The sequence below is a fragment of the Astyanax mexicanus genome, chromosome 3, assembly GCF_023375975.1.
Source record: "Astyanax mexicanus isolate ESR-SI-001 chromosome 3, AstMex3_surface, whole genome shotgun sequence".
Taxonomy (NCBI): Eukaryota; Metazoa; Chordata; class Actinopteri; order Characiformes; family Acestrorhamphidae; genus Astyanax; species Astyanax mexicanus.
The window spans coordinates 32,559,855-32,584,499 of record NC_064410.1 but is presented as its reverse complement, the minus strand read 5'-3'; the positions used below and the strand labels follow the sequence as shown (position 1 = coordinate 32,584,499).

Here is a 24,645-nt window from a genome sequence, read left to right as displayed (position 1 = left end):
AATCAGCATTTTTCTCTCATTGACAAAATTTACAGTTATATTGCAGCTGAAACTCCAGTCACAGCCAGCTAGCTAATGCGAATACATGTGATTGATTTACCCAAACCAAAACAGCTTTTCGCAATTGATAAAGGGAAACAAAGTTTTCAAATTTCCATGTCTTTTCCCAATTTTTTTGGCCATTTACATTTTTTCTAAACTTATCCAGACCTGAAAATTGCTATGTTCAAATTCCATGACTTTTCCAGGTATTTCATGACCGTATGAACCCTGATCATTTAACTGAATTAAAGTAATTTTGTGAACATGCAGTGTATAAACATTTTATGTCACATCACAGACCCTTATAAGATGGCATCAAGTGTAGACACATTTGTCTTTCTAGGCCCCCACCCTGCACTGCAGTAACCTTTCACAGTGCATGCAGTAAAAAATGTTTCTCTTCTTATTGAAATTACCTTCAATTACCTTCAAGTATCTAAAATAAATGTGAACTTACAATGAGAACTCTTCTCTTAATCTGCGTCTGTACTGTTTCTTGGGTTTCATGGTGTTGAAGTAGGGAAGTTTAATCACATCGGGCCAGACTGCAGGACAGGGGCTGCCACACAAACGGCTAAAAACAAACAGAACAGACAGGAGTTTACCATATAGCATACAAAGCAATGCAACCTCGTTCCCCTCAGGTATTCATAGGTAGCTCTGCATACAGAGCAGTGCTTAACACACAGTTCCAAGCCTATTTCTGCCTGATCCTAGGTCAGACTGAAACTACAGACAATGTTGCTATGTTATCTAGTAGAAAATACACAATATAACGAGGAATAAACATTGAACCTTTTACAAGGTTCAACTTTTGGATTTTCAGTGTAGTAAAAAAAAAGGAACATGTTAAGCAACCAAACCCCTATAGTTGTGGGAGCATTGTTTTGAGAAAAAAATCTTTAATGCTTTTGTTTTGATGCATTCAGAACTAAATACAGTAAAGTACTATGCAACAGATTGAGTTCATATGCTATCCAAGTCCTAAAATTCATTTTAAGGCCCAGCAATTTTCCTTAATAAGGTCAGCATAAAAATGTATTAGCAGCACTGTCTCAATAAAATGTGCAGTGCTTGGACCACAATGAGAGCCACTTAAAATGCTAATTAAATCTAAAGATTGTCAAATCTACAATACTTGCATGAATGTCATTCAAGTATTCTAAATAAAACCTATACAAATTAAAACTTCAACAATTAACAGGTAAAGTTTGATTTAAGTAAAAGCAGAATTAAACAAATATTTAAACTGCTTTGAAATGCTGTTTACATACGATACAATAGCACATAAAGACACTGCTCATTTAAAAATGTTTGTGCTCTTCACCTCATTAATAAAAAAAAATTAAGACACTTGCTTTGATGATCCTGGAAGTTACTTACCTGATTAGTTCTAGCTGAAGAAGCTCTTGATTGGCCTGAAAGATGGGTTTCTTAGTGAACAGCTCACCCAGAATACATCTGCAAAAATAAATCAAAGAGTTAAGTTGTAAAAAAAAAAAAAAAAAAAAAATTATTTTAAAAATTATCTGCTTGTTTTAAACATTTATTTTATATAATTTAATGAACTGAATCACATACATGCTTACTCCCTAACCTCTATCCTCTACTTTTGGTTTTTTTTTTTTCACTGAACTGTTTCATTCATTATTCAGTAATATAACACAGTTTAAAGAAATTACCCGCAGCTCCAAACATCAATGGCCGGTGAGTATCTTTCTTCCCCCAGCAGAAGCTCTGGTGGGCGGTACCACAGTGTGATCACCTTATTGGTGTACGGCCGGCTAGAATCAAAGGAAGAAAAATTGAAACAGCATTGTAATGTGCATATGCACTTGTGTAAATACAGCAACAACTGAACTAGATTCAATTTTCACTTTCAGAATTGTGCTGCGGCACTGGCATAAATAATGTAGTTCAATTAAAATCACAAGTGAGGTATAATGTATGCATTATAATTAAAAATTCAGTTTTAAACATGTGAACTGAACATAAGTCATCAATCCAGCTTACCTTTCTTCTGAATTATAAAGACGCGCCAAGCCAAAATCTGCTAGCTTTATCTGGCCACTGGTCAAAAAGAGACAGAAAGTTTTAAAAACAGGACATTATACAAGAAACACTCTACAGGAGTTCAACAACGTAGCAAGTACTTTATAAATTTATTAATCTAAAAAATAAATATATAAATAAATAAACAAATAAAAAAAAGCATTATAAAATCATTAAATCATATAAAACCACTCCATTGCATTGGCCTACCAGTGAAACATAATTCAAATGTAAATCACTTTGGATTAGAATGAACACAGACATGAACATATATCATTATTAAGAACCAAGGTCCTAATCTCATCTTATATTCTTAAACATAGTCAATTATAGTAAACACTTCCTTTTTCACACAAAAAAAAAAAACAGCTGTATAAAAGGTTGTTCAAGCTCAGTTATTTTTTCTTTTCCCCACATTTCCTCTTTGTCTTGGTCAATGGTCAAGTTTTGCTTAAACTATTATCTACACCACCCTGATGATTCAGTGGTACCGCTCTATTACATTTATTTCCACTACATTTAACACATATCTACATTTAATATTGAGTATAAATGAACCTTTAATTGCTCAAGCATTTGTTGTGTTCTGCAAAGATGCATTTACTGTTCAGATTCCCAAGCATCAGAACTACTCTTAAGCATGCTAAATACACACACAAGTTTATTTTTATATAGCAGTACAATTAAAGTATGTCCACCTGTTGTTCAGCAGGATGTTGGAACATTTGATATCTCTATGCAGAAAGTTTTTCTTATGGCAATAGTCCAGGCCTTCCATCAGCTGCCGCATGAAGCTCCGGATATGCTCCTGTGAGAATGACACCAGCCCAGACTCCAACAGGCCCATCAGGTCGTGGTCCATGTACTCAAACACCAAGTAAAACGCACCTACACGCATACAAGACAAAGATAAACACCACAGCTTAGAACAATTATATTTACTTCTGACATTTTTACATGACACATGACTGATGTCATTAGCCAAGTGCTTTCTTTACTGATTTTCTTAATCTCCATTTACAGTTACAGCAACAGTACATAAACAGTGAACAGTATATTAGCCATTCACGCACTGACCAATGATTCAATAACTGTAATACACAGTGTGAACTGCAGTAAGCGGAGAAAAATATATATTTTATCATTTTTATATCAATCAAACTATGACTACAAATGTGTTGTCTTTAAAAAGGTACGCTTTGTCTTGGTATTCTATTATTATTTCAGTGGCAATTAAAATGGTATCAAAATTACAATAATATAGTTTATCGTAGTGCTGGGCGGTATGACCAAAAATGTACATCACTGTATTTTTCAAGATTCTGAGAGTTTCATGGTATATCACAGATTTTTTTAATTATTTACTTATTTATATATTTTTTTGCATGACTGGGCTTTAGTATACGTTTGTGACTCATTACTGTTAGGAATAGATACTATTAAATATTAAGCTTTAAATTACAACTTTGGTTAGTATTGGGTTTACTTTGTCCCACAAAGTTACACAATATATCAGGAATCAGACTTTATTTAAAAAATATAAAGACCATAAAAAGAGATATGCCGATAACTAACACAACAAAACTAAACATTTTAAATATTTCCATAAACACTATAAATGTACCTTAAATTCTCAAAATGTAAGCATTGAAAGAGATATTTCTTAAAAGCTCTATTGCACAAGCAAAACAAGTTTAATATCAATTTAGTGTTATTCTTGAAGCCATTAGAGGCATTAAAGTATTTAAAAACCTGTTTCAGTCTACCACAATTCCCTTGGTTTTCCAGTTAACAAATACATTCAGTTTAGTGTGCACTAAAATGATCCTTCAAGCTACAATATTAATATATTCAAAAGGGCTATAGTTACTCATATTGCAAGGAGCAGAAGCAGAAGCTTTTGTTCTCATGTTCCTCCAAGCAGGACGGAGCATTTGACTCCACAGAGCTGGGCTGCTATTACTCCAGTGTGTTAGCTTGTTATGCTGACTGGCTAGCATTAGCTACCAAGCTCGGCTAGTGTGCTTAATCAGTGCTTAGTAGCTCTTCCAGCAATATGTGAAAAAAACATTTGGTTCTAATTTTTCCTCAGGTATACTGAATGAACCAGTATACCTCCCAGCACTAGTTTAACATGATAATTTCTAGAAAGGTATATCCTCCACATAAAAAAGGTATTGAGACAGACCCAAGTAGGGTATTGTATGTATGGACAAAAGTACTGCAACATGATTCAGGTCCACTGCCATTGGTGTGTAAAATCAAGAAAACAGACTGCAAGGTAAATTCCATAGTGGAACTGCACCAGAATATCGTCAATACAACAAATTCATTTGCCATCCTAGGTATTGAGTTGTATTATTGAAAAGCAAAAGCACTTAGTAGTATATTCCTTTAAATATGCATTAAATTATAATTAGAAACTCACCTTTGTCCTTTTTGAAGTCCAGCGCATCCTGCTTGTCCGTGACAATCTCCTTCATATTGACAACGCTGCGATGGTTCAGCTGCCTAAGGATCTTTATTTCTCTGATAGCTGTGATAGGGAAACCTTCCTTCTCGTTATCCAGCCGTACCTTCTTCAAGGCCACCAGCTCTCCTTTAAAACGGAGGAAAAAAAACTTCTAGCACACAGTAAACCATCCATTCACCCATCCATCCTTACTTCTGCAGTGGGTCTAGAGCCTAACTAGACATGGTGCCAGTCCAATACAGGACACATTTAAACAATTTTTATTTGTGGGTGTTTTAGTCACTATTACCAAGCTACTGTCACACTAAACATCCATTTTCACTAAGACATTTTGCAAAATGTGTCTCATTCATAAGCAGCCACAGACAAACTACCCCCACTTTACTCAAATGTATCTTTGATAATAATAAATGGTTTTATGTAATGTAAACCCACCTGTGTCCTTGTCCTTTGCTTTATACACCTGGCCGTAGGTGCCCTCGCCTATGATGCCAATGATGTCAAACTTGTCCACACAGCGTTTTCCCCAGTCAATCTGAGTCTGCCTCCTTTCCCCAAAGCGTGGGGAGCAGAACCTACACACACAGACAGAGACGACAAGGAACTTCAATAATAGTAACAAAGGAACGTAACATATAAACATAGCCAAGATTACACTGAGGAACAAACACAATGGGGGAAATAAGTATAAGTATTTACTACATTGCCAATTTTGGAGGTTTTACCCACAAATAATAGAGAGGTCTGCAATTTCTATTAAAAGGTAAACTTTAACTGTGAGGAGGGATCTTAAAAAAAAATTGGTATGAATTTTTAAATAAATAACTTGCATTTTATTTCATCTAAATCTTTCCCAGCGACAGCCTTGAAACCTGAAAGATCTGGAAAAGATCTGTATGGAGAAGTGGGCCAAAATCCCTGCTGCAGTGTGTGCAAATTTAGTCAAGAACTACAGGCCCCCTGTAAGTGCAAACTAAGGTTTCTGGACCAAATATAAAGTTCTGTTTTTTCTATTGTTTCAAATACTTGTAAAATGCCAATAGAATGCAAATATAAATATTTACAGCTCTGAAAAAAGTTAAGTTAAACTTAAGTTTCTGAATCCATTTCTCTGAACATTTCTCTCAAATTTCAAATAACCAAAAAAAGATGCAGAGATTTCAGATCTCAAACAATTCAAAGAAAACAAGTTCATATTATAAAGTTTTAAAAGTTCAGAAATCAATATTTGGAGGAATAAATCAGTTTTATAATGACAGTGCTCTCATTCACCAGTCTTACACACTGCTTTTGGATAAAACTGGTGCAAGCAGTTCAGCTTGGTTTGAGGTCTTGTGATCATCCATCTTCCTCTTGATTATATTACAGATTTTCAATTTAGTAAAATCAAAGAAACTCATTTTTAAGTGGTCTCAGTTTTTTCCACAGCTGTATACAAAACATACAATAAGTTTTTTTTTTGTATATATACAATGTTTTTTTCTTTGAGTGTACCCATGATACAAATTACATTTACATTTATAATATTTAGAAGAGTCAGGGTGTTGTTTTCTATTGGTCTTAAGGGATGATTGGTTAAGCCGAGCATCATGCATGGGCTCTTGGTGCAGATCTGGCTTAGAGTTATACACCTCTCCATTCTTTGTAGGTGGGAAAGTTAGTAAAAGTGAGCATTTATATTTGTGCACTGGTGTGTCTGCATCATTCAGCAGTGAATGCAGAATACTGTGCTCAGCAGACGAATCACAGTTGATATGGCATAGAAACAACACAGAAGCATAAACTGGCCTTGAGAGTCAGGTTTTAACCATGAAGAAGAACTTACTTTGGTCTCTTCTTATAGGTAGACTGTACAGGAGGTGGGGCTTCCTGCACAGGAGATGGAGGAGGAGAGGGGTCTCCCCCAGCAAGTAAAGGGGGAAGAGGCAGGTCACTGAGAAGGCGTGGCCTAACTTCCTTCTCCTTATCCCTTTCTCTCTCCCTCTCTCGCTCTTTCCTCGAGGACCTGTGACTTGAAATGGTCTTCTTCGGACTGGAAAATACAAACAAGACAAGAGGAGAAACAGAACGTTAGTTTTCAGGTCATGTCAATCAGTTTTCTTTTGTGTGTAAATGTTCTCGATTTTACAGAATCTATAATTAGAATCTAATTCGAATCAGAATTCTGTCAAGTACAGAAAAATAAATAGACCCCAATCAATAGGATTTATAAACTTTTCACCACATTTCCTACAGTTTATAACTACATTATATCGTCGCTGTCTAATGAAAAACAAGTATCTCTATTTTTATCGGGTTTACTACATAATTTAAACAGACAAACTTTCCTTACACTGTGCCAAAATGTCTTTATGAATGGACCAATAAAAATACTTCAAAATGACCTCAAATTAAACTAATTTTACATTAACTTCCATTGCTTCCAAGTTTAGAAGTTTTTTTTCTCTCTCCTGTAAAGTTGCTGTTTTGGAGATTCTTGTTTTTCATTGGACAGTGAGGATATAACCTCAACCCATCCAAAGAGAGATACAGGAGCAATTGTGTGAGAACTAGCTGGTTTAGGACATGATTGTTAAACTATTGCTTTATTAAACTCCATTCTTCTACACCAGTAATCACTATTGTCCATGTACTAAACACACCATCAATTTATCCCTAGAATTTACTAATAGTAAGCATACTTTACACTGGAAAAACTGTACATATTTTTATTATTGCTATTAAACCAACAGGCTGTAAAAATATTTTGCAGTTAGTTAATGTTTTTTTTTACCTATAATCCTATAGTGAATCCTCTAGGTGTACACAAGGTGTACTTTGTGTGATCTACTCCTACTATCACAACACACACTAACACCATCACCCCACCAGTGTCACTGCAGTGCTGAGAATGACCCACCACCCAAATAATACCTGCTCTGTGGTGGTCCTGTGGGAGGATGACCACTGAAAACACAGGGGGAAAGGAGTATAAAGAATTCATAAAAATAGATGGATGCAAATGCAAAATGCATTCCATTGCCTTAAATTGTATCTTTTGAGAGCATATACACTTTCACTAGCATAACCCTTCAGAAAACCTATTTTACTGACAAGTTGCACCCAGGATTCTAGTTTGGATCATTAAATGATGTGGTAGAAATAAAATGGTTTGTACGTACATATATTCGAACTGTGAACATTTGTTAGTTATTTAATTATTCATTGTAACAAGTTTTCAGCCAATAATTAAAACTACTATATTCCTTAAATGCATTTCTGTCTGCACCCACAAGATGGTGCTGTTTCTTTTTAGAGAGATCAAGGGTCCTGCCAGAGCAGACAATACAAACAGTAATAGTCTGTCCAACAAGTACTTGGACAGTGGCATTTATTTTCTAATTTAGCCCCAGTACACCATCACAACAATTAAATCTAAAATAATTATAAATAAAATGCATTAACCACACAGAAATCAGTGACGTAGTGCATTATTTTTTACAAATTTAAAAGTAATTAAGCAACTGACCAATAAGCATATACAAGACTCAGGACATAAAGGGTCTTGATTCCTAGGGCTGAATTTGCGTTTGGTAGCTGCCCATAGAAAATCACTTATTAATTCCTGTATATTCCTTTGCATAGCTGAATAATTTTGGTACAGGAAAGTAACAAATAATATCCGGTATAACCAAAACAGCTGTTAAACAGTCCAATACCACAACCCAGTTCTGTTATTAACAGCTCTACCCAAGTTAATATAGGCCCCAAAAATACATATATATAAACCCAGCATACCAGTAAAAGCCTTCATAGTACCCTAAACACATAACGTCCACTCCAAGAAGAATACAGAATTTTTGCTTGACTTCAGTAACAATCTTGCCCATGATAAATCATTAGAACAAACGGTGACCACATACACTAGAACACCACCATTTTTCCCTTTATTTTTGCAGTAACCTGCCAGGGCCTTATGAGAAAACAAATTTTAGTATTGAACATAAAAACATTTATATATTGTAAAAGTAAAGAAAACGATTTTTTTTCAAAAAAAGAAGAGAGCGTGATTTTTGGCAATTAACAATAAATAACTATTTAACAGCTTAGAGCTATTATAAAGCGATGGAAATAAACTGAGCTTTGGAAACTGATTTAAGAAAAAATGCAATAGTATAAATTTGTAGTAAAGCAGTATAACACCTGACAACCTTAAAAGAGTAAGTCTCAATTGTAGCAATAAAGAGTAGAAGTAGAAGAGGTCTAACAGGTGAAGTCACTGCTAAGATGATAGAGGTGTTCTAAAATATTTGACCGGTAATCTTTCTCATTGACAGAGTCTGCTTGATAGCAGTCCAATAATAAAAGCACTGCTATGCAATGCTGACTGTGAGCAGCCACTTGCAGATCAAAGCAGAGCCCATTTCATTATTCATAAACCCACCACACAAGGAAAAATCACAGTACTGTAAAAATGTACGTACGTATGCCCTGACCAAAATCATTCACTAGTTTATAATTGTTTCTAATGTTTGAAAAATATTATTTAAAAAAATGGAGAAAATTTTTTTTATATATTCTAACACTAATCAGAACAATTAAGAGGCGACCTGTCAATGAGAAACTCTTGAGGTGGCCAAATCTGGTATATTTTAAGACAGAAGGAATGCACTGGAGAGCTCAGCAACACCAAAAGGCCTGAATGACTGCAAAACACAACTCAATTGCAGTTTCTTGTCTTGGTAAAACAAAAAACATGCCATGGGGAAGAGACACCTTATTGCATGCCAGTACAGAGGATTTTCTTCAAAACGCAAGCTTAAATGGTACCATTTAAAAGGACAATCAGGATTAGACTAGGGGTGAAACTATTACTCAAGTAATTAGAGTTACTCAATTAAAAAATTGATAGAGTAATTTACCTTAATTTATTAAAGTACGAATTATTCAATTATTATTATTCCTTTATTTATTTCTATTTGTGTTTGCAGTTTGGAAATGTATGTTGTGAATTTAAAAATATAACTTATCTAAAAAAGGAAATCAATTGGTCATTCATTATTAAGTGAAATGTAGTTTTTTTTTTCTTTCTTGTGTATTTTTAATTACTTTTTAAGCAAACAAGTATGTTTTATCCGATTACTCAATTAATTGAATCGATTTTTCAGTAATGTACTCGATTACTAAAATAATCGATAGCTGCAGCCCTAGATTAGACTGCTAGGAATTATCTAAAAATATTTTTTTTGCACCACAATATAATTTTCCTTGGGTTTTCTTGCTTTTACGCATATTTTTTCAACTGTTCTTTATGTTCCATGCAAAAAAATGGAAGTGAAAGGAAAAAGGAAAGGAAATCTGTAAAGCGGCAAATACTTTTTTACGACACTGTCATGAGTATGCTTTTCAAAATAACCATTGTCTGTGTGTGTGTGTGTGTGTGTTTACCAATATGACTCACCTGTCCCTGCAGTCTCCCAGTAGTACAGGTGGCAAGGGAAGAGGGGGCAGTGTAGAGGTTTTGATTGGCTGGGCTGCTGAGCTCTGCATGTTTTTGTGGGCGGGGCTCTTAGACTTATCAGAAGCAAAAGATACCTGAGGCGCCAAAGGTAAGGAAGGAGGAGGAGAGGAGAGAGGGAGAGGTGGAGGAGAATTCAGAGGGAGAGGCGGAGGGGAATTTAGAGGCAGAGGAGGAGGAGAATAAAGAGGCAGAGGGGGAGGAGGCGATGGAATGGGGAGAGGGGGTGGAGCTACATGGGCTTCCTCCACTGGAGCTGTATTCTGGGCATTAATAGGCAGTCTTTGGGGCTCAGGGGGCAGGGTTTTCTCTGGCTCTGCCTGTGGCTCTGGGGGTTGTGAAGGCGGCACTGTATTCGTCTGCTGAGATGCTGAAGAGCTGCGGGCTGCAGCTGCCTGGCGCTCCTTCTTCCTGCGCGTAAGCTCCGCCCCCAGGCTTGACGTGATGGGTAGGCGAGATGAGGATGGGGAGCGGCTGGTTGGTCGGCTGCTGTGTGAAGAGCTTCCGCCCGTCCCATGTTTTTTATTTCGCGAGTGAGAGTTGGATCGGCGAGAGGACAAGTAGAGAGGAGAGCGGCTGCGTGATCGAATGGAACGCCTGCTGGATAAAGAAAAGAAAAATGAATGAAGTAGATATGGATTGCACAATTTCAAAAGTGCTTCTGCTTTAACCAAAAGTTACCCAACATTCCCTTTCACCAAAACTAGCAACAGATCTTATGACATTGCTCTTATTCTTTAGTCCTACTCTGTTTATAGATAGATTTTTCATACAGGGTAAAATTGCAAAGACTCGTTGACATTACAGAAACAGAAAAATCCCAACATTTTTTTTTACTTAGCTACCAATGCTTAACAGTGGACTAAGGTCTTTGAAACATAGAACATATTTTATTTGTGAATATTAGATATAGGTGCATTTTAAGACTATTTTCTGTTTTTGTAAAAGTCTACGATCATCAGAACCACCAAAAGACATTCTCTGTGGCAGAAAAGAAACTAAACAAAGCTGTCTGAATTGAATATGTTAACCAGAGCTCTATAGTAAGACTGTTTTTTGTGTTTTTTTGCAGACCTTTGCTTGCATTGTTTTTTAATGCTTTTTTTAAGACATCTCTGTAGCTTTATCAATTTTGTAACAATGTACTTGCAACTGAATTACCAGTCACTAAATAATAAACTACCTTTCAGTAAGTAAAACGTTTTCTATTTAAGTATTAAAAAGATATTTAACTAAATAATACAACCCTGCTACATAAAATAATTAAAATTAAAAAGGTTCATATGTCCTGCACCACCAAAACAGGGCAGAAGAGAAGACTAATTGCAAAGCTCATTTTATTTCACCCTAGAATTCACAGGTCCCCAATTTTACAATGAAAGCCTTTTGTACAAAACACAGCTCACATTTTGAAACATCTTGAAATGCTGTCCCATTACTTTAATATACCATCTTATTTGATATTGTGTATTAATACATTCTAATACATCGCTGATTTGTCTCCTTTTAAATGGCAGGAATGGGAATCACTATTGTGCACACATTTCTATAGAAATGCCTTATATGATATACTGTGCTGCCCTATTCTATACAAAACTGTACATTTTTAAACATAGCCTTTTCTTTGAAATTCAGCCTCAAATCAATGGAAACGCAGTTTTAAAAAGTGATAAACTCTTTTTAACGAGATTACAACTCCAAAGGTAACTTTAAAAGGAGGTAACTTTATTTCACTGTAACAATGTATTCTGCTTCAGAGTTCTTAGCACAGCAATGTGTACTAGGTACACTGTGTAAGCTGTTGGTATCAGAGCCTGCTTTTTGATTACGAATAAATTATCTTGATATCAGGGCAAATATTCCAATACTAGTATCATATGCATGCATCTTTTGCCTAAACCAGACATTTACCTAATGTACACCATTTTCCCTCTAGATTCCAAAGCAAAAAGCATAGTATGTCTTACAGCACAAACACATAGATGCAAAAAAATATTTTTTTTAATTCATATTTGCTTATAAAAGACTTAAAATGTCTTATGTTCACATTAACTGCAACAAAAATGATGAAAACAAATGTAAAACCAATACATAATTTATTAAAACAATTCATGAAATGACTCTCAAACTAAAACAAAAAAAAAAGACTAATAGAAAACACTATCTGGTCATCATGTTGGCTATTAAAACATTTTTTCTTATTTTCTAATTAAATAATATGCTGAACATGTCAAAGGTTATCGTGGAGTGTCCTAATTTGTCCCATCTCACCACCAAACAGACTGTACCCAAGCCTTATAAAGCACTTTAAACCACTGGCTAAACCCACAGTTCCAGCAGAGTGATCTGAGACTGGATTATAAAAGCAGAGGCAAAAACTCCCATTTACACAGTTGCTCTTATCCCAAATGTAGTCAATCACGCAAGACATGTTTGTGTCCAAAGTTCACTGCGTTAGACCCGCAGTAGAGCTACAGATCAGAATACAGACAACATTCAGACTTCATACCACTGCAACCATATTTTACTACACTGCTATTTTATCCATGTTTATACAGAACACTAAATCATACAGTGTTACAAACTACATAAACAAGCCTTTTCGGGATTATCGCCTCCACACTTGCGCGTCATTTAGCCATGCTAGCTGGTAAAGCATGAGTAACTGAGTGATATGTAAATTGTAAGTTAAATTGTACATTTAATTTATCCATGATTCAATTAGTTTCTTTATATTACAAAAGAAGCTAAATTATGACTACAAATCAAGCAGTTTCATTTCCACTAATAAAATGACAGCTGATGAAATTGAAATGATTCCTGAATTATTAAAAACACCCACGCACCAAAGTGCATCAACATTTTTGCATTGCTAAAATCACAATTTAAGGAAGCTACACATTTAAAGATAATTTTAATTATTGATTTTGCCAAAGAAATTTAATTTTTTCCAATACCTTTGAAATTCTTCATAACCAAGATAAGATTTTTTTAAAAATCTAATAAAAAACGAAATGAACACTTACTTGGACAAACTTTTCTTTATCCAATTCATTTTCTACATTGCACATTAATATTAAAGACATGAAAACAATTAGGGTAAACACATGGATTTATGTAGTAAAGTGTTTTGCCTCTACAATCCTCATCAACTATTGTTTAGCACCTCCAGGAAGTCCTTCAAGACACTGAGAAAACTATTCCAGGTAATCTACCTTGTGAAGACACTAAGATTAAAATACCAAGAGTGAGCAGATCTGTACTCAAAGCTAAATGTGGGTACTTAGAAGAACCTAAAGTATCATAGTAATCATATTCTGTTGGGTTTAACACTTTATTTACAAAATAACTCCATGTATATAATTCTTGTATAGCTTTAATGTCTTCCATATTAAAGTTAAAATTTAGAAAATCATGAAAAGAAAGAAAACACATTAAATGAAAAAAGGTGTGTTCAGGCTCTTTGATTCATATAAGAAGTTACATTGTCTGTGGCTTGACAAAGTATGTCTACTTTGCACCTGTCTCTCCTGCTCAACATCCTTCTGTGCCAATTTCAGTTTTCAGTTCAATATGGGTTTCTGCAAATACTTACAGTTTAACCCCAGATACCAACAGCAGAAAACAGAGTTGCCACACAGAGCTCTAAATATCCCACTATGAATATAATCAGAAACACAGTAAAAAGTTAAGTCCATTTACATACTTTACATATTTTCTTTTTTTTTTTTTTTTTTTACATGTACTACATTACTGGTTATAATCAATCACAGCATAAGCTTTTATAGGCTACTGTTAGCTTTTGTGAATGTGGTGAGCATGACTACATCCAAAGCAGCTGTGACAATTCAGAAACTATTATTTTTTTACAGGTTTTCTTGAATTTGTCACTTCTTTTTACCACTGAAAAAAATTAAAGAAAAAAAAGCTGCCACAAATCTATTTATAAAAATACACTGAGCACTTAACATTTTAATTAGAGATGCATCAATCAATTTTCATTTTTTCTCCTCAAATGAGTACAAGTACATAAATTTTGTACTTGCTGATACCTACTTAGTGCTGAGTGGTATATCGGTTCATCCATTATACCGGAGGGGAATTTTAAATCGTTATGCATTTTGCACATACCGCCCACAACCACCAAAGAAGCACACTAACACAGCTTGCTAGCTAATGCTAGGCAGTTAGCATAACAAGCAAACATACTGAAGTGATGGTTCCTCAGCTCTGTTCTTTCTGAAGAAAAATATAAAAAGAGCTTTATCTGAGGAGCTCCTGTTGCTGCTCATCACTGTAAGAGTGTTTTTATCCAAAAACAAACAGCAATTAATCACTCAAAAAGAGACTAATGGAATTCAGCAATCGATCCACATATTAGAAAAAAGTTCCTCTCATGCCCTAGACGAGGCTAGAATTATTTATTCAGCACAAGTGACAAACTCCATAAAACACTGGATATGAGGCACAAAATAGCTTCAAGACCAGTACCTATAGTCCTGTTTAAATACAATAATACTGTAGCTTGAAGGATAATATTAATGCACAAAGAACTGAATTTATTTGTTAACTGGAGAATAATGGTGACATTTGTTCCGTTTTAATTTCGTAATTTAACATACAGATGGTCAGTACTGGAGATTCCCAATGCCACCAGAAAGCCAATGTAGTTTAATCACAATGATCAATATTTTCAAGCTGCATTGTCCTTGACATAGGCTTCCATAACATCCTGGCTACATTACATTAGCCTCAATGCTTCAAAGCATTACTAAAGAAGCAATCTTTAAACACCAATCATGTTTTTGGAAGAATAATCACTCTCAGTTTCACTAGTTTACTTGTTTGACTGCAGGGGAGTGCTGGTGCTAACTCCAACTTTGTGTTTTGGGACAGGACAGGGAAGCACTATGACACTGAACAAGCATGTGTTTAACTGAAAAGCCTATCAATTATTTAATTAATTAACCTGCTAAACTATTATGCATCTTTTATTGTTTTCTTTTTTAAACCACCATCATTTTATCATTTAGAGTAAACAAGAGAACAAATAATACATGAGAAATAAAACCCCCATATGCTTCCTGTAGTGCTTTACAGTCTGTCAAAATCTCAAAAAGTGGATCACATAATTACAGATCACTTTTGTTTGTAAGTAAATGAATTTCAAATAAAATTGACCTTTCCACCATTTGTGTTGTTAATAACTATAACTATAAACAAACCGTTTATACGGTATACCGGAGGGGATTTTTTTCTCTCATACTGCCATCCCGTTAGCGGTGCTGTGGGGCGCTGTGTAGAACAGCGCTGCCAAACAAGCATGCTGGGACAGCTCACTAGCTCATGCTAGCCAGTTAGCATTGCAAGCAAACACACTGGAGTTGACAGTAGCTTAGCTCTATGGAGCCTAAACACTCATTCCTCGCTCCATCCTGCCTGAGAACAGCACTTTATGTCACAAATGAGCCCAGAAATGGTCCTGAGTACAGAATCATGTATTCAGCAAGTGATAAAACTCCCTAAAACTCGAGGATACAAGGTGAGCAGTAATTATAACCCTGTTTAAATATATTAATACTGTAGCTTGAAGGATGATTTGAATGCACACTGAACTAAATGTATTTGTTAACTGGAGAAAGAAGGGAATTGTAATGCCTCTATTGGCTTGAACTATTTAAAATATTTAATTTTAAAATAAACATGTGTTCAAATTGTTGGCTTATCTCTTTTTAAGGTCTATTGTGTACATTCTTCAGCTGTTTTTCTGCTAATGAAGTCTGATTTCTTTATATATTTTGTGGGACAAAATAAACCCAATAGTAATTAACGCCTTAATTTAAAGCCATAGTGATTTATATTAACTGTGTTCGTGGCAGTCACATACCTATAAAAGCCCATTCATACAAAAAAAATTAATACAATAAAATAATAAAAAATACAGCAATATACTGTGAAACTGCCAGAATCTTGAAAAAACTGTGGTATACATTTTTGGTCATACAGCCCAGCACTAGCTTGAGGTCAGGTGTTCTCCCCACTGTTCTAACTCCTAACCAGAGGATGTTTCATGCTTTCTCAATTTTCTGGTTTGATAGGCAGGAACACAAAACTTCAATCACAATCTACTATAACCCATGATTTAAATTTAATAGACTTCCCTTGTTAATAATAAAAGTTGTCATCTTTTTCAATGTTTAACAAAACGAGCTTAAGTTTAAGATAAGCACAGACACTGATCATACAATCACTTAATGTCAGCACAAGACAAACTAGATCAATGATTTTAGCAGCTGAAGCAGAGGCTATAAAAACACTCCAGCTGAAACCTAGCCTAAACTCCAACCTCCCTCTTGGGTGCTCAAGTGCACACTTGTGTGAAATCAAATGCATCAAGGGAAAACACTGTAGACCCGACTGCCATTAGCTTGCACGTCTTAGCCAGAAATTGGCGATTTCTCATAGCTGTTTTAACTGTGATCAGAAGGCTGAACCTGCGCTCTGCGACCACAAGATCCACTTCAGGCAAAGTTTTGAAATCAGGGAATTTCTTCCCAGAGAAACACTTCAGCAAGCCTCAATAAACATGGGATTTTATGATTCTACAAACACCTGCACTGTGTGCTCCTTCTGCACCCACGTATGTATTCATGTTTTAAACAGTGGTGACTTTTTCAGGAACATTTGCCACATACTGGACCGGTGTAAATTACTTCAAACTTACAGAACAATTGCCTTCAGTGTTCTAACATATTAGTTATTAACCTGGTGGACATGACTCCAAAGGGGGCCCTGACCTAGTCCCTGCGGGTCACAAGAGTAATTAACAGTTTTCTTTGCAAAACGTACAAGGAATTAGATCCAGACTTTATCCAGTGTCTTTTCACAGAATCAGACCGACTCATTTGCCGTTATACTCGACTCCGACATGATTCACATGATGTGGACCCGCACAAAAAGGTTTGCTTGAAAATGAAAGCTGCATGCTAAACATAATTGGCAGAAATGCGTTAAGTGACCTTAAACAGGGAACTGTAAAGAACCTCTGCTCTAATCTCTCCAAATGACATAAGATTTTTATATATAAAAAACACAATAGCCAAAGTACCTTTTCCAATGCAATTTCAATTCATTTTCACAGTGCTAATTATAAATCAGCAAACCCAGGTCACTCCTATAAGACAGACAGCACAAAACTACATAGCTTTTTTATTAAAAAAGACTTTTAAAGACTGAATCCTCAGCAAAGCTCTGCTTACACAAGTGTCTTTTTCTTAGTATTGAAATATCCCTGACCTGCACATGTATAGCATTCCTTTCTCCCAACAAAGTAAATTCAACCAATCAGTTAATTAGCAAGCCCTTTTCTGAGTTGCATGGTGTGTGCTAATGCAGAGTAACCGTTAAAATGTGCAGAGCAGGCTGCCTTCAGGACCAGGGCTGAGAAAGCCTGGCCTACACTATTGGCATCAACAAATTTTAAGATCCACTAAAATCCTGTTTAATCTATTTGACTGCTATAAAAGTTCATTAACAAATTAGGAAATTTCCCTGTTAGTGTACTGAAAAGATTAATATATGCAAATAACCCACAGTCAGATTTACTACCCTTTATTGTGAAGTGGAGCTGAACCACTCCTGAGCACTGCAGTTTGAGTGGGTGGGGCAATGTGCTATATATAAGAATATATGCAACATGTGCATTGTAGGGAGGAAAGTAATTTTTTCAACTTCCATATTTTTATATTTATAAAATTATAAAAAATGTTTGCATCCTCATTTAAACTATCTTGCTTAGCAATAGTTATATACAAAATGACTCCTTTTCCTTAACGCCTTAACACAGCTGTGCTACAGACTTGACCTGCATAATTTTTAACCTAATTAAAGCACTTTAAATGTAAGATGCCCATTTTAGACTGACATTTTTACATTTAAATTCCAAGTCCAATGTCTGAGTATTCTCAACATTAAAAGGTCCATTGCTCTTTAAAAAAGGTGTAACTGCATTATATTAGAAATGTATTCTCATTAAATCAGTGGCATTTTAGCACAATGAACATTTCACCCAAACTTGCACAAACATTAACATGACTGGGTGGCTAATCCACTTTGTGTCCGTCATGTGACAGTACTATGCCAGTCCAACCAATAAGCTGAACCTAAATATGATGCTATATTCTTGCACAACATTTACATGCATCACATGTTAAATTATGTCTGAATGATTCAGGATATTGGAAATATTTTTTTAACCAGATAAAAAAAACTCAGATATGTCTTAGACAAAGACTCAATTTAGAAGGAAGGGGGCATAAATCATCTATCAGATCATATACAACTGCCCTATGGAAGAATGTTTTTACCCAAAAAATGAACTGGGAGAAACTGAAACTGTCTAGAAAGTGTCTCTGTGCAAACCCAGAATTTTACTTTCACAATTGGTGGGGTGTTGGGAGGAGAGGATGAAACATAAGCTGCATTTCAAAGTGTGGGCTGCAGTCAAGGTAGGACAGGTTTCTGTAGAACTATCCTATGGACCCATCTTTCTCAGTAGTCTGCTGGCCACACATTTAGAACAGTCTAATGAGCCTTTGTGAGATCATTTGCAATTCAATAAAGTATTTGAAAAATCGTTCAAACATTTTGAAAACAAACTTCACCAGTCCTCAGTTCCATTATGCTCCACCCCTACATTTGAAACAAGATGATGTGTCCACTTTATTAAAGACACCAAATGTGCAACATCCACAGGATGGTGCTTGTGATGCTTCTGGCCTAGCAACTTTCCTAACAGTCTCACAAACACCTGATGCATCCTCTACAATGGAGCTTCATAACCCACTGCCCCTTCCACAGATTGGTAAGAGCAGAAGTATCGATGTTTTGGTGCATGTTGTAAACTTGGTGCCTTTAACTATAGAATCTGATCTTCTACTTGGGAAGATGAATTTGCAATTCGAAAGATATGTTACCAAACTGCACATTTGGTATTTTTGTCTAGATTTCACAATGTATTTAGCTATGGCCTTAATTGCTGTAAATGACATGATTAACTTTATGATAAATGTCCAGCAGCTACTTTAGCCTGCACTAATCTCTAATGTAATATAAGCATAACCCATTTAATACGAAATGCCCATACATTTCAACACAAATGCAGAAGAAACTAACTCCTAAAAGTGACTAAAGACTAATGGGCATGGGGATATCAAAGTCTGACAAAAATATTGCTTTCATGGGAAAATCTGATCGTGATGGTGGTGTGTCCAATATAATAACACCTAAGCAATCACAAAGCAAGCATAATGTAAGGGCCCTATAATATCATTTTAAATAATTCAGGCCCTCCAGCTCTGACTCCATCTGAAGGAGTCGACCACCTGAGAAAGTAAGTGGACGCGGTCAGACTCACCTGGACACCGGGCTGGTGCTGGACGAGCGACGGTTACCGTAGGGGCTCCCGTCCCTCTCATAGCTGGAGGACCTCCGACGGCCGTAGGGGCTGTCTGACCTCTGTCTGCTCCGCCTGGACGTCTCCCTGTACGGGCTGGGGCTGGCCGCCCTACACCTGGATGAGTAGCCGTCCTCCAGGTCCACAGGGGACAGGGCACTGCCCGTCCCGCGCCGGGGACTGGGGCTTTGGCTGAGTGTCCTGTGGCGCTTCCCTTTGGGACTGGACCTGCGGCTTCTGGAGGCTTTGTGGTGACCCCTGTCCGAGTGCTCGGACCGACCACCTTCTCGCCTCTGCTTGTCTTTATGGGACTTGGAGGAGGAGCGCCCACTTTCTTTGCTGCGGGCGGATGAGGCCGAAGAGGAAGCACTGCCAACTACATTCCCAGTCTGGGCCGCTGCAGAGGTCAGGGGGTCAGCGCCTGCCCGCTTACCGGAGCCCGCCTCACCCGTTTCAGCCCTCAGGGCCGCAGATGTTGAAGAAAGGCCCAGCGCTGACGAGTGCTTATCCCTGTCCTTCTCTTTGCTCGTCCTCTTGGCCTCTCTGCCTCCTCTATCTCGGTCCTTACTGCTTTTCTTCTTGTTCATAGCTTCCCCCCCCTCCCCCGACTCCCTCACCCTGTGTGGGTCTTTGGATTTCTTCCTGGAGCGCCTGTGTTTGTGAGTCCGGGTGTCTCTGGATCCCCCAGCCCCTCCTCCACCACCACCGTCCACCTCCAAGCGCTCGCCATCTCTCCTTTCCGCCGACCTGGAGGCCGCGGTCGGCGTGTCGAAGAAAGTATCCGAGTCCGAGCTTATGTCGTCGTACTCCACCAGAGGCTTCACAGCCGGGGCGCTGGGTAGCGAAGCGAGCGAGGCCTCCGGAGCCGAATCTCGCCCGTGTCTGGACGGCTTTGGGCGCTTGTGCTTCGAGGACGAAGCTGAAGACGACGAGGCGGGGGATTTAGCCTGCTGCCGGCCGTCCTTGCTCGTTAAGCCGGCGGCTGAGGGCTGGAACTCCGCGTCCGATTTCCTCTTGGTCCCATGGTGGCGGTCTGATCCAGGCATAACTTACCTTAGCCCAGCCACGGCCCCCTCTCCTTCTCTCTCTCTCTCTCTCCCACACGGACCTCTGCAGCCGAAACAAACACATGTAACGTCATTAAAAACGACCAAAAACTAACGAGAAAAGTAAAAGTAGATCTATTAGTGTCACAACAACAACACTGCTCACAGTTTATGCTCACGGTGTATCCAGAATTCATCCCCGGCCAAGTGGAGCAGCATGCGTTTCTCTTTTGAAACCAAAAAATAAAAAACTTAAATCGATGAAATTGAGAAAGATATATTTATTAGAGCTCTAATATATCGTGTTTCTCGCAGCTAGCGAAAAAAAGAAAGAAAAAGATCAGAACACTGCGTACTTTTCTCCTCGTCTGTTTAGCTAGCTAGCCAGCTAAGCTAAGCTAGCAAGCAAGCTAGCTTCTTTCTCAAAAAATAAAAAAAAGACGAAAAGTCTCCTTTTTGAGTGAGCACCAGGTCTTTTTTTAGACAGGTGCTCGTCTCCTTCAACAAACGATCTTTTAAAATCAGAAACAAATAAAGTCCATGATGAATGGGACTGTATTTTGTTGCAAACTGAAAAGCCAAAACTTAAAAGCCGGTTAGTTTCTGTTTACATGTTCGCTTGTCTCTCTCTTTTAATAGACTCTGTAATCTCTATCAAGTTTTGGATATTTGTCGGAAATAATCATATATTCGTGAACAGAATTTATTCCAGTTTATTTTAGCAGCTCTTAAAGGAAAACAAGGCCAATGTTTAGGGCGATGTTGGTGGATTTCAGCACCGTCCACCGCCCTTTGATTTAGCGGTCCGAGTCGGCCATTGTAGCTGAGGCTAGCACTGCGCGCCCTCGCCTGCGCATGCTGGGTTTTGTCAGAGAGACCGTCACCATAGAGACTGACGTAACACGTCAGCGTGGACCCGATTTACATTAAAACAAATATCTAAACTTCACAGTAACACAGTTTTAGGTGGAATAAGACGTTTTTTAAGTCTGCACAGATTTATGATCTATCCTATTATTATGAAAATGTGCTATTACTTGTGTCTAAATATTTCTGTGTCGTTTCGTGCTCGGCTCAATCCCATTCGGCTCCTTGCTCCCTACTTAGTGCACAAATGATTATTATGCATTAGTAATAATATAATGGCTCCTGAGCACAAACTGAGTATAATAATAACAGCCATTTAAGATAAACCCACAGGTGGATAGATATTTCTCTATTTCAGAACTAATATTAAACTGTCTCTGTGTATAAGACTAGGTTTCAGTACTATCATTGCGCACTATGTAGGCAACAAGGAGCGATCTGGGACGCATCGTACTTGTCTATCAGTTCCGTTTCTTCGGTAACCTGCAAGCCTATCAGTCTTCATCGTTACTTGACGATATCCAATCAAAACAGACATGGTCCCGCCCCCTGGAAGCAGCGGTTGGTTGTGTTCGTTGTTTTTTCGTCTGTTTTTCTTTCTTCTTTTTTTTTCTTTTTTTACGCACATTTATATATTTTTAATTTAGGTCAGTTTAATATTATAGCTCCTTCTTTGACACACATTGTACTTAGAACACATGTTAGATTATTGCAAGTATTATTACTACTATTGATATTATTGTTTTTATTATTTAACTTATATATGTCCCTGTTAAATAACAATGTAAGCAAGCAAGCCACCCTAATCACTGTGATGATTCAGTTTACTAAAATAGTTCGAAGGCATGCCAGTTTCTGACCACGAAGGAGCAGAGCTAGTGTTGGCTTGTTGGAGAAAACCAACAAATATGTGAGGTAGGACGTCCATGAACAACCAAATGTACAAACAGACATTCTTGATTCATATCCAGCAGTGAGAGATTCTTAAAGTGGGTGTTTGCATAGAGTATGTAATGTAAGGGCTTCAGTGGTTAAAACAGGTTGCAGAGCGTCACGTCAGAATTACCGTGACCGTAATATGCAAAGATTACGATCTGTTTGCTCCAGATTGCTCCAATTATTCCATTTCGCTCTGGTAAAGATGAAGCAATTTAACAAGCATCCCACGCAATATGTTTGTGTTAACCAAGTTTCATCTTGTCTATTGATCTAAATACTTATGTTTAATCTCATGTTATTACCATTTATACAGCCTGACACACTGCATGCCATTCTGAACAATTTGTTGTCCTTAGTCAAAACGTTTGGTGTATATATAGCCCACAAATAAGGGGTTCCTCAAGAGTAAAGGCAATTGTTCTATATACAACTATGACAGCTCATAGTATACCTTGGATACATCGTCAACTTTATGAGAGGTAAACAACAATATTTGTGTCATTTGGTAATAATGTTTTGGCTCACTGCTGTGCATGAGAAACGTGTATGTGTATACTGTACATATGTTTACAGCAGAGAAAAGTAACCACTGATTATATGAGTTTTATCAAAACACAGGTTTAATTTTCTCTTCCTATTCTGTGTTTTTCTTTAGACATTTAGTGTTTTCTCCTGTCACTGGTGATCTTACAAAAGCAGACTCTTTAACAGCTTTAACAGCTCCCTTACTGCACTGCTGCCATTGACAGTTATGAATGGGGTAAATATTTGCTGATTGTTCTGAGCCTGTTGTTCAGCTGGATCATGTTTCCTCAGCTGATTACACCTAGGCTGTTCCGAGGCTGATGGTCCAGTAAAACATGATACAGCTATGCTTTACGGAAGATTCTTGCATATATTGGGATCAGCCTACAGTACACCATGTACCTGATGATATGTACATTATGTGAGGAGTGTTGCTGTTAACAGGGCTGGGAAGCCAAAACTGCACAACTGGTTCAACTTGAATTTAGGTTGGAGTTAACTATCAGGTATGATTCAGGTGTTGAAGTTTCTGGGATTATTTTTTTGTATAAACAACTCATCCTCCCAGGAGAAAATAGAAATATGTGGAGTAGTGACTTATTTCCTATTTTTAATGTTATGTAAAATTACGTTGTATTATGTAAAATTAAGTTTTATGTAATTATATAAAATTTGAATTTTACATAAAAAACACAAACAAACAAAAAATGGACCTACAGTACTAGTCAAAGTTTGCCTCTTCTCATTCAACATGTTTTTTTTTCTTACCATTGTAAATTTAATACTCTAGACATTAAAGGTATACAGGAATATGTGGTATTATTTTGTAAACAAAATGTTTGATTCTTCTAAGAAGCCACATTTTGCATTGATGACAGATTTACACACTTGGTATTTTGTCAATGTCTTTTTGAGGGAGAGTCACTTGGAATAGTTTTCTTAGCGTTTTGAAGGAGTTCTTGCCTTTCCTTCATGCTGTGCCATGCATTTTGTTTACTATGTAATTCCATATGTCTATCTTTTCTTCTTTTCATTTCTTTAATATTAATCTAGATTGTAAAAAAAAAAAATAATAAAGATAAAGATAAAGAAAATCAATGAATCAAAAGGTGTGTCCAAACTTTTTGACAGGTACAGTATTTTCTTAAAAAATTATAAATGTGAAAGTAGTGCTTTGTTGTCTTAACATTTTACATGTCTTGTTAAAATAATAATAGTCTGAACTGTGTGATCTGTTTGTTTGTAATATTGACTTAATCATATTTCTTCAAATAAACATAAAATGTTTTGAGATAGATTTACAGGAAAGTATAAAACCATCTATCTCCTTTCCTATATCTGGTGGACATATTTTTGTGACCTACTTGAAATATTACATAACTGAATAAAGAAATTTAGTTTTAGGGTCTATTTTATAAATATTAATGTATAAAACATACATACATATACACGAACAAACAAGTGAAAACAGAAAATGAAGAAGATAGGCTGATATAAAACCTCTGTTCTAAAGTCACACAATATTTCATATTTCAGTGTTTTGTAAACATGCTCCCAGATCAGGGACACAGCGGGAACGTGAAAAAATGACTTCCGTGCTGCAACACGGACTAGCGCAACAGTTCCGCTACCGGTTTACATAGGCAAAGCTACGTTGCTCACAAAAGGTATAATAAAACAAATTTACATTTACAAGAAAGTGTCACGCACTAAGAATTAATAGTCCTGACAGAATATGTTGGCTAAAATC

The 24,645-nt window shown here is 36.8% G+C and overlaps 1 protein-coding gene across 4 annotated transcripts in view; it reads right to left on the bottom strand.

The window, feature by feature from the left end:
- The window catches only part of cdk12 (cyclin-dependent kinase 12), a 42,042-nt gene extending 20,134 nt beyond the window's left edge, over positions 1-21,908 (bottom strand). Inside the window, exons 1-12 of one of the 4 annotated variants that reach the window (XM_015608019.3) lie at positions 20,731-21,908; positions 19,480-20,628; positions 10,008-10,664; positions 7,481-7,513; positions 6,393-6,599; positions 5,003-5,142; positions 4,523-4,693; positions 2,793-2,982; positions 2,056-2,112; positions 1,725-1,826; positions 1,426-1,503; positions 500-616 (exon numbers count right to left, since the gene is read on the bottom strand). In XM_015608019.3, the coding sequence (XP_015463505.3) occupies positions 500-616; positions 1,426-1,503; positions 1,725-1,826; positions 2,056-2,112; positions 2,793-2,982; positions 4,523-4,693; positions 5,003-5,142; positions 6,393-6,599; positions 7,481-7,513; positions 10,008-10,664; positions 19,480-20,564 (2,837 nt within the window). In that variant the 5' untranslated portion in view covers positions 20,565-20,628; positions 20,731-21,908. The remainder of the gene's footprint in view (positions 1-499; positions 617-1,425; positions 1,504-1,724; positions 1,827-2,055; positions 2,113-2,792; positions 2,983-4,522; positions 4,694-5,002; positions 5,143-6,392; positions 6,600-7,480; positions 7,514-10,007; positions 10,665-19,479; positions 20,629-20,730) is intronic. The other 3 variants (XM_007230786.4, XM_007230787.4, XM_007230788.4) reach the window with 3 other exon arrangements.
- Positions 21,909-24,645: the final 2,737 nt, after the last annotated feature.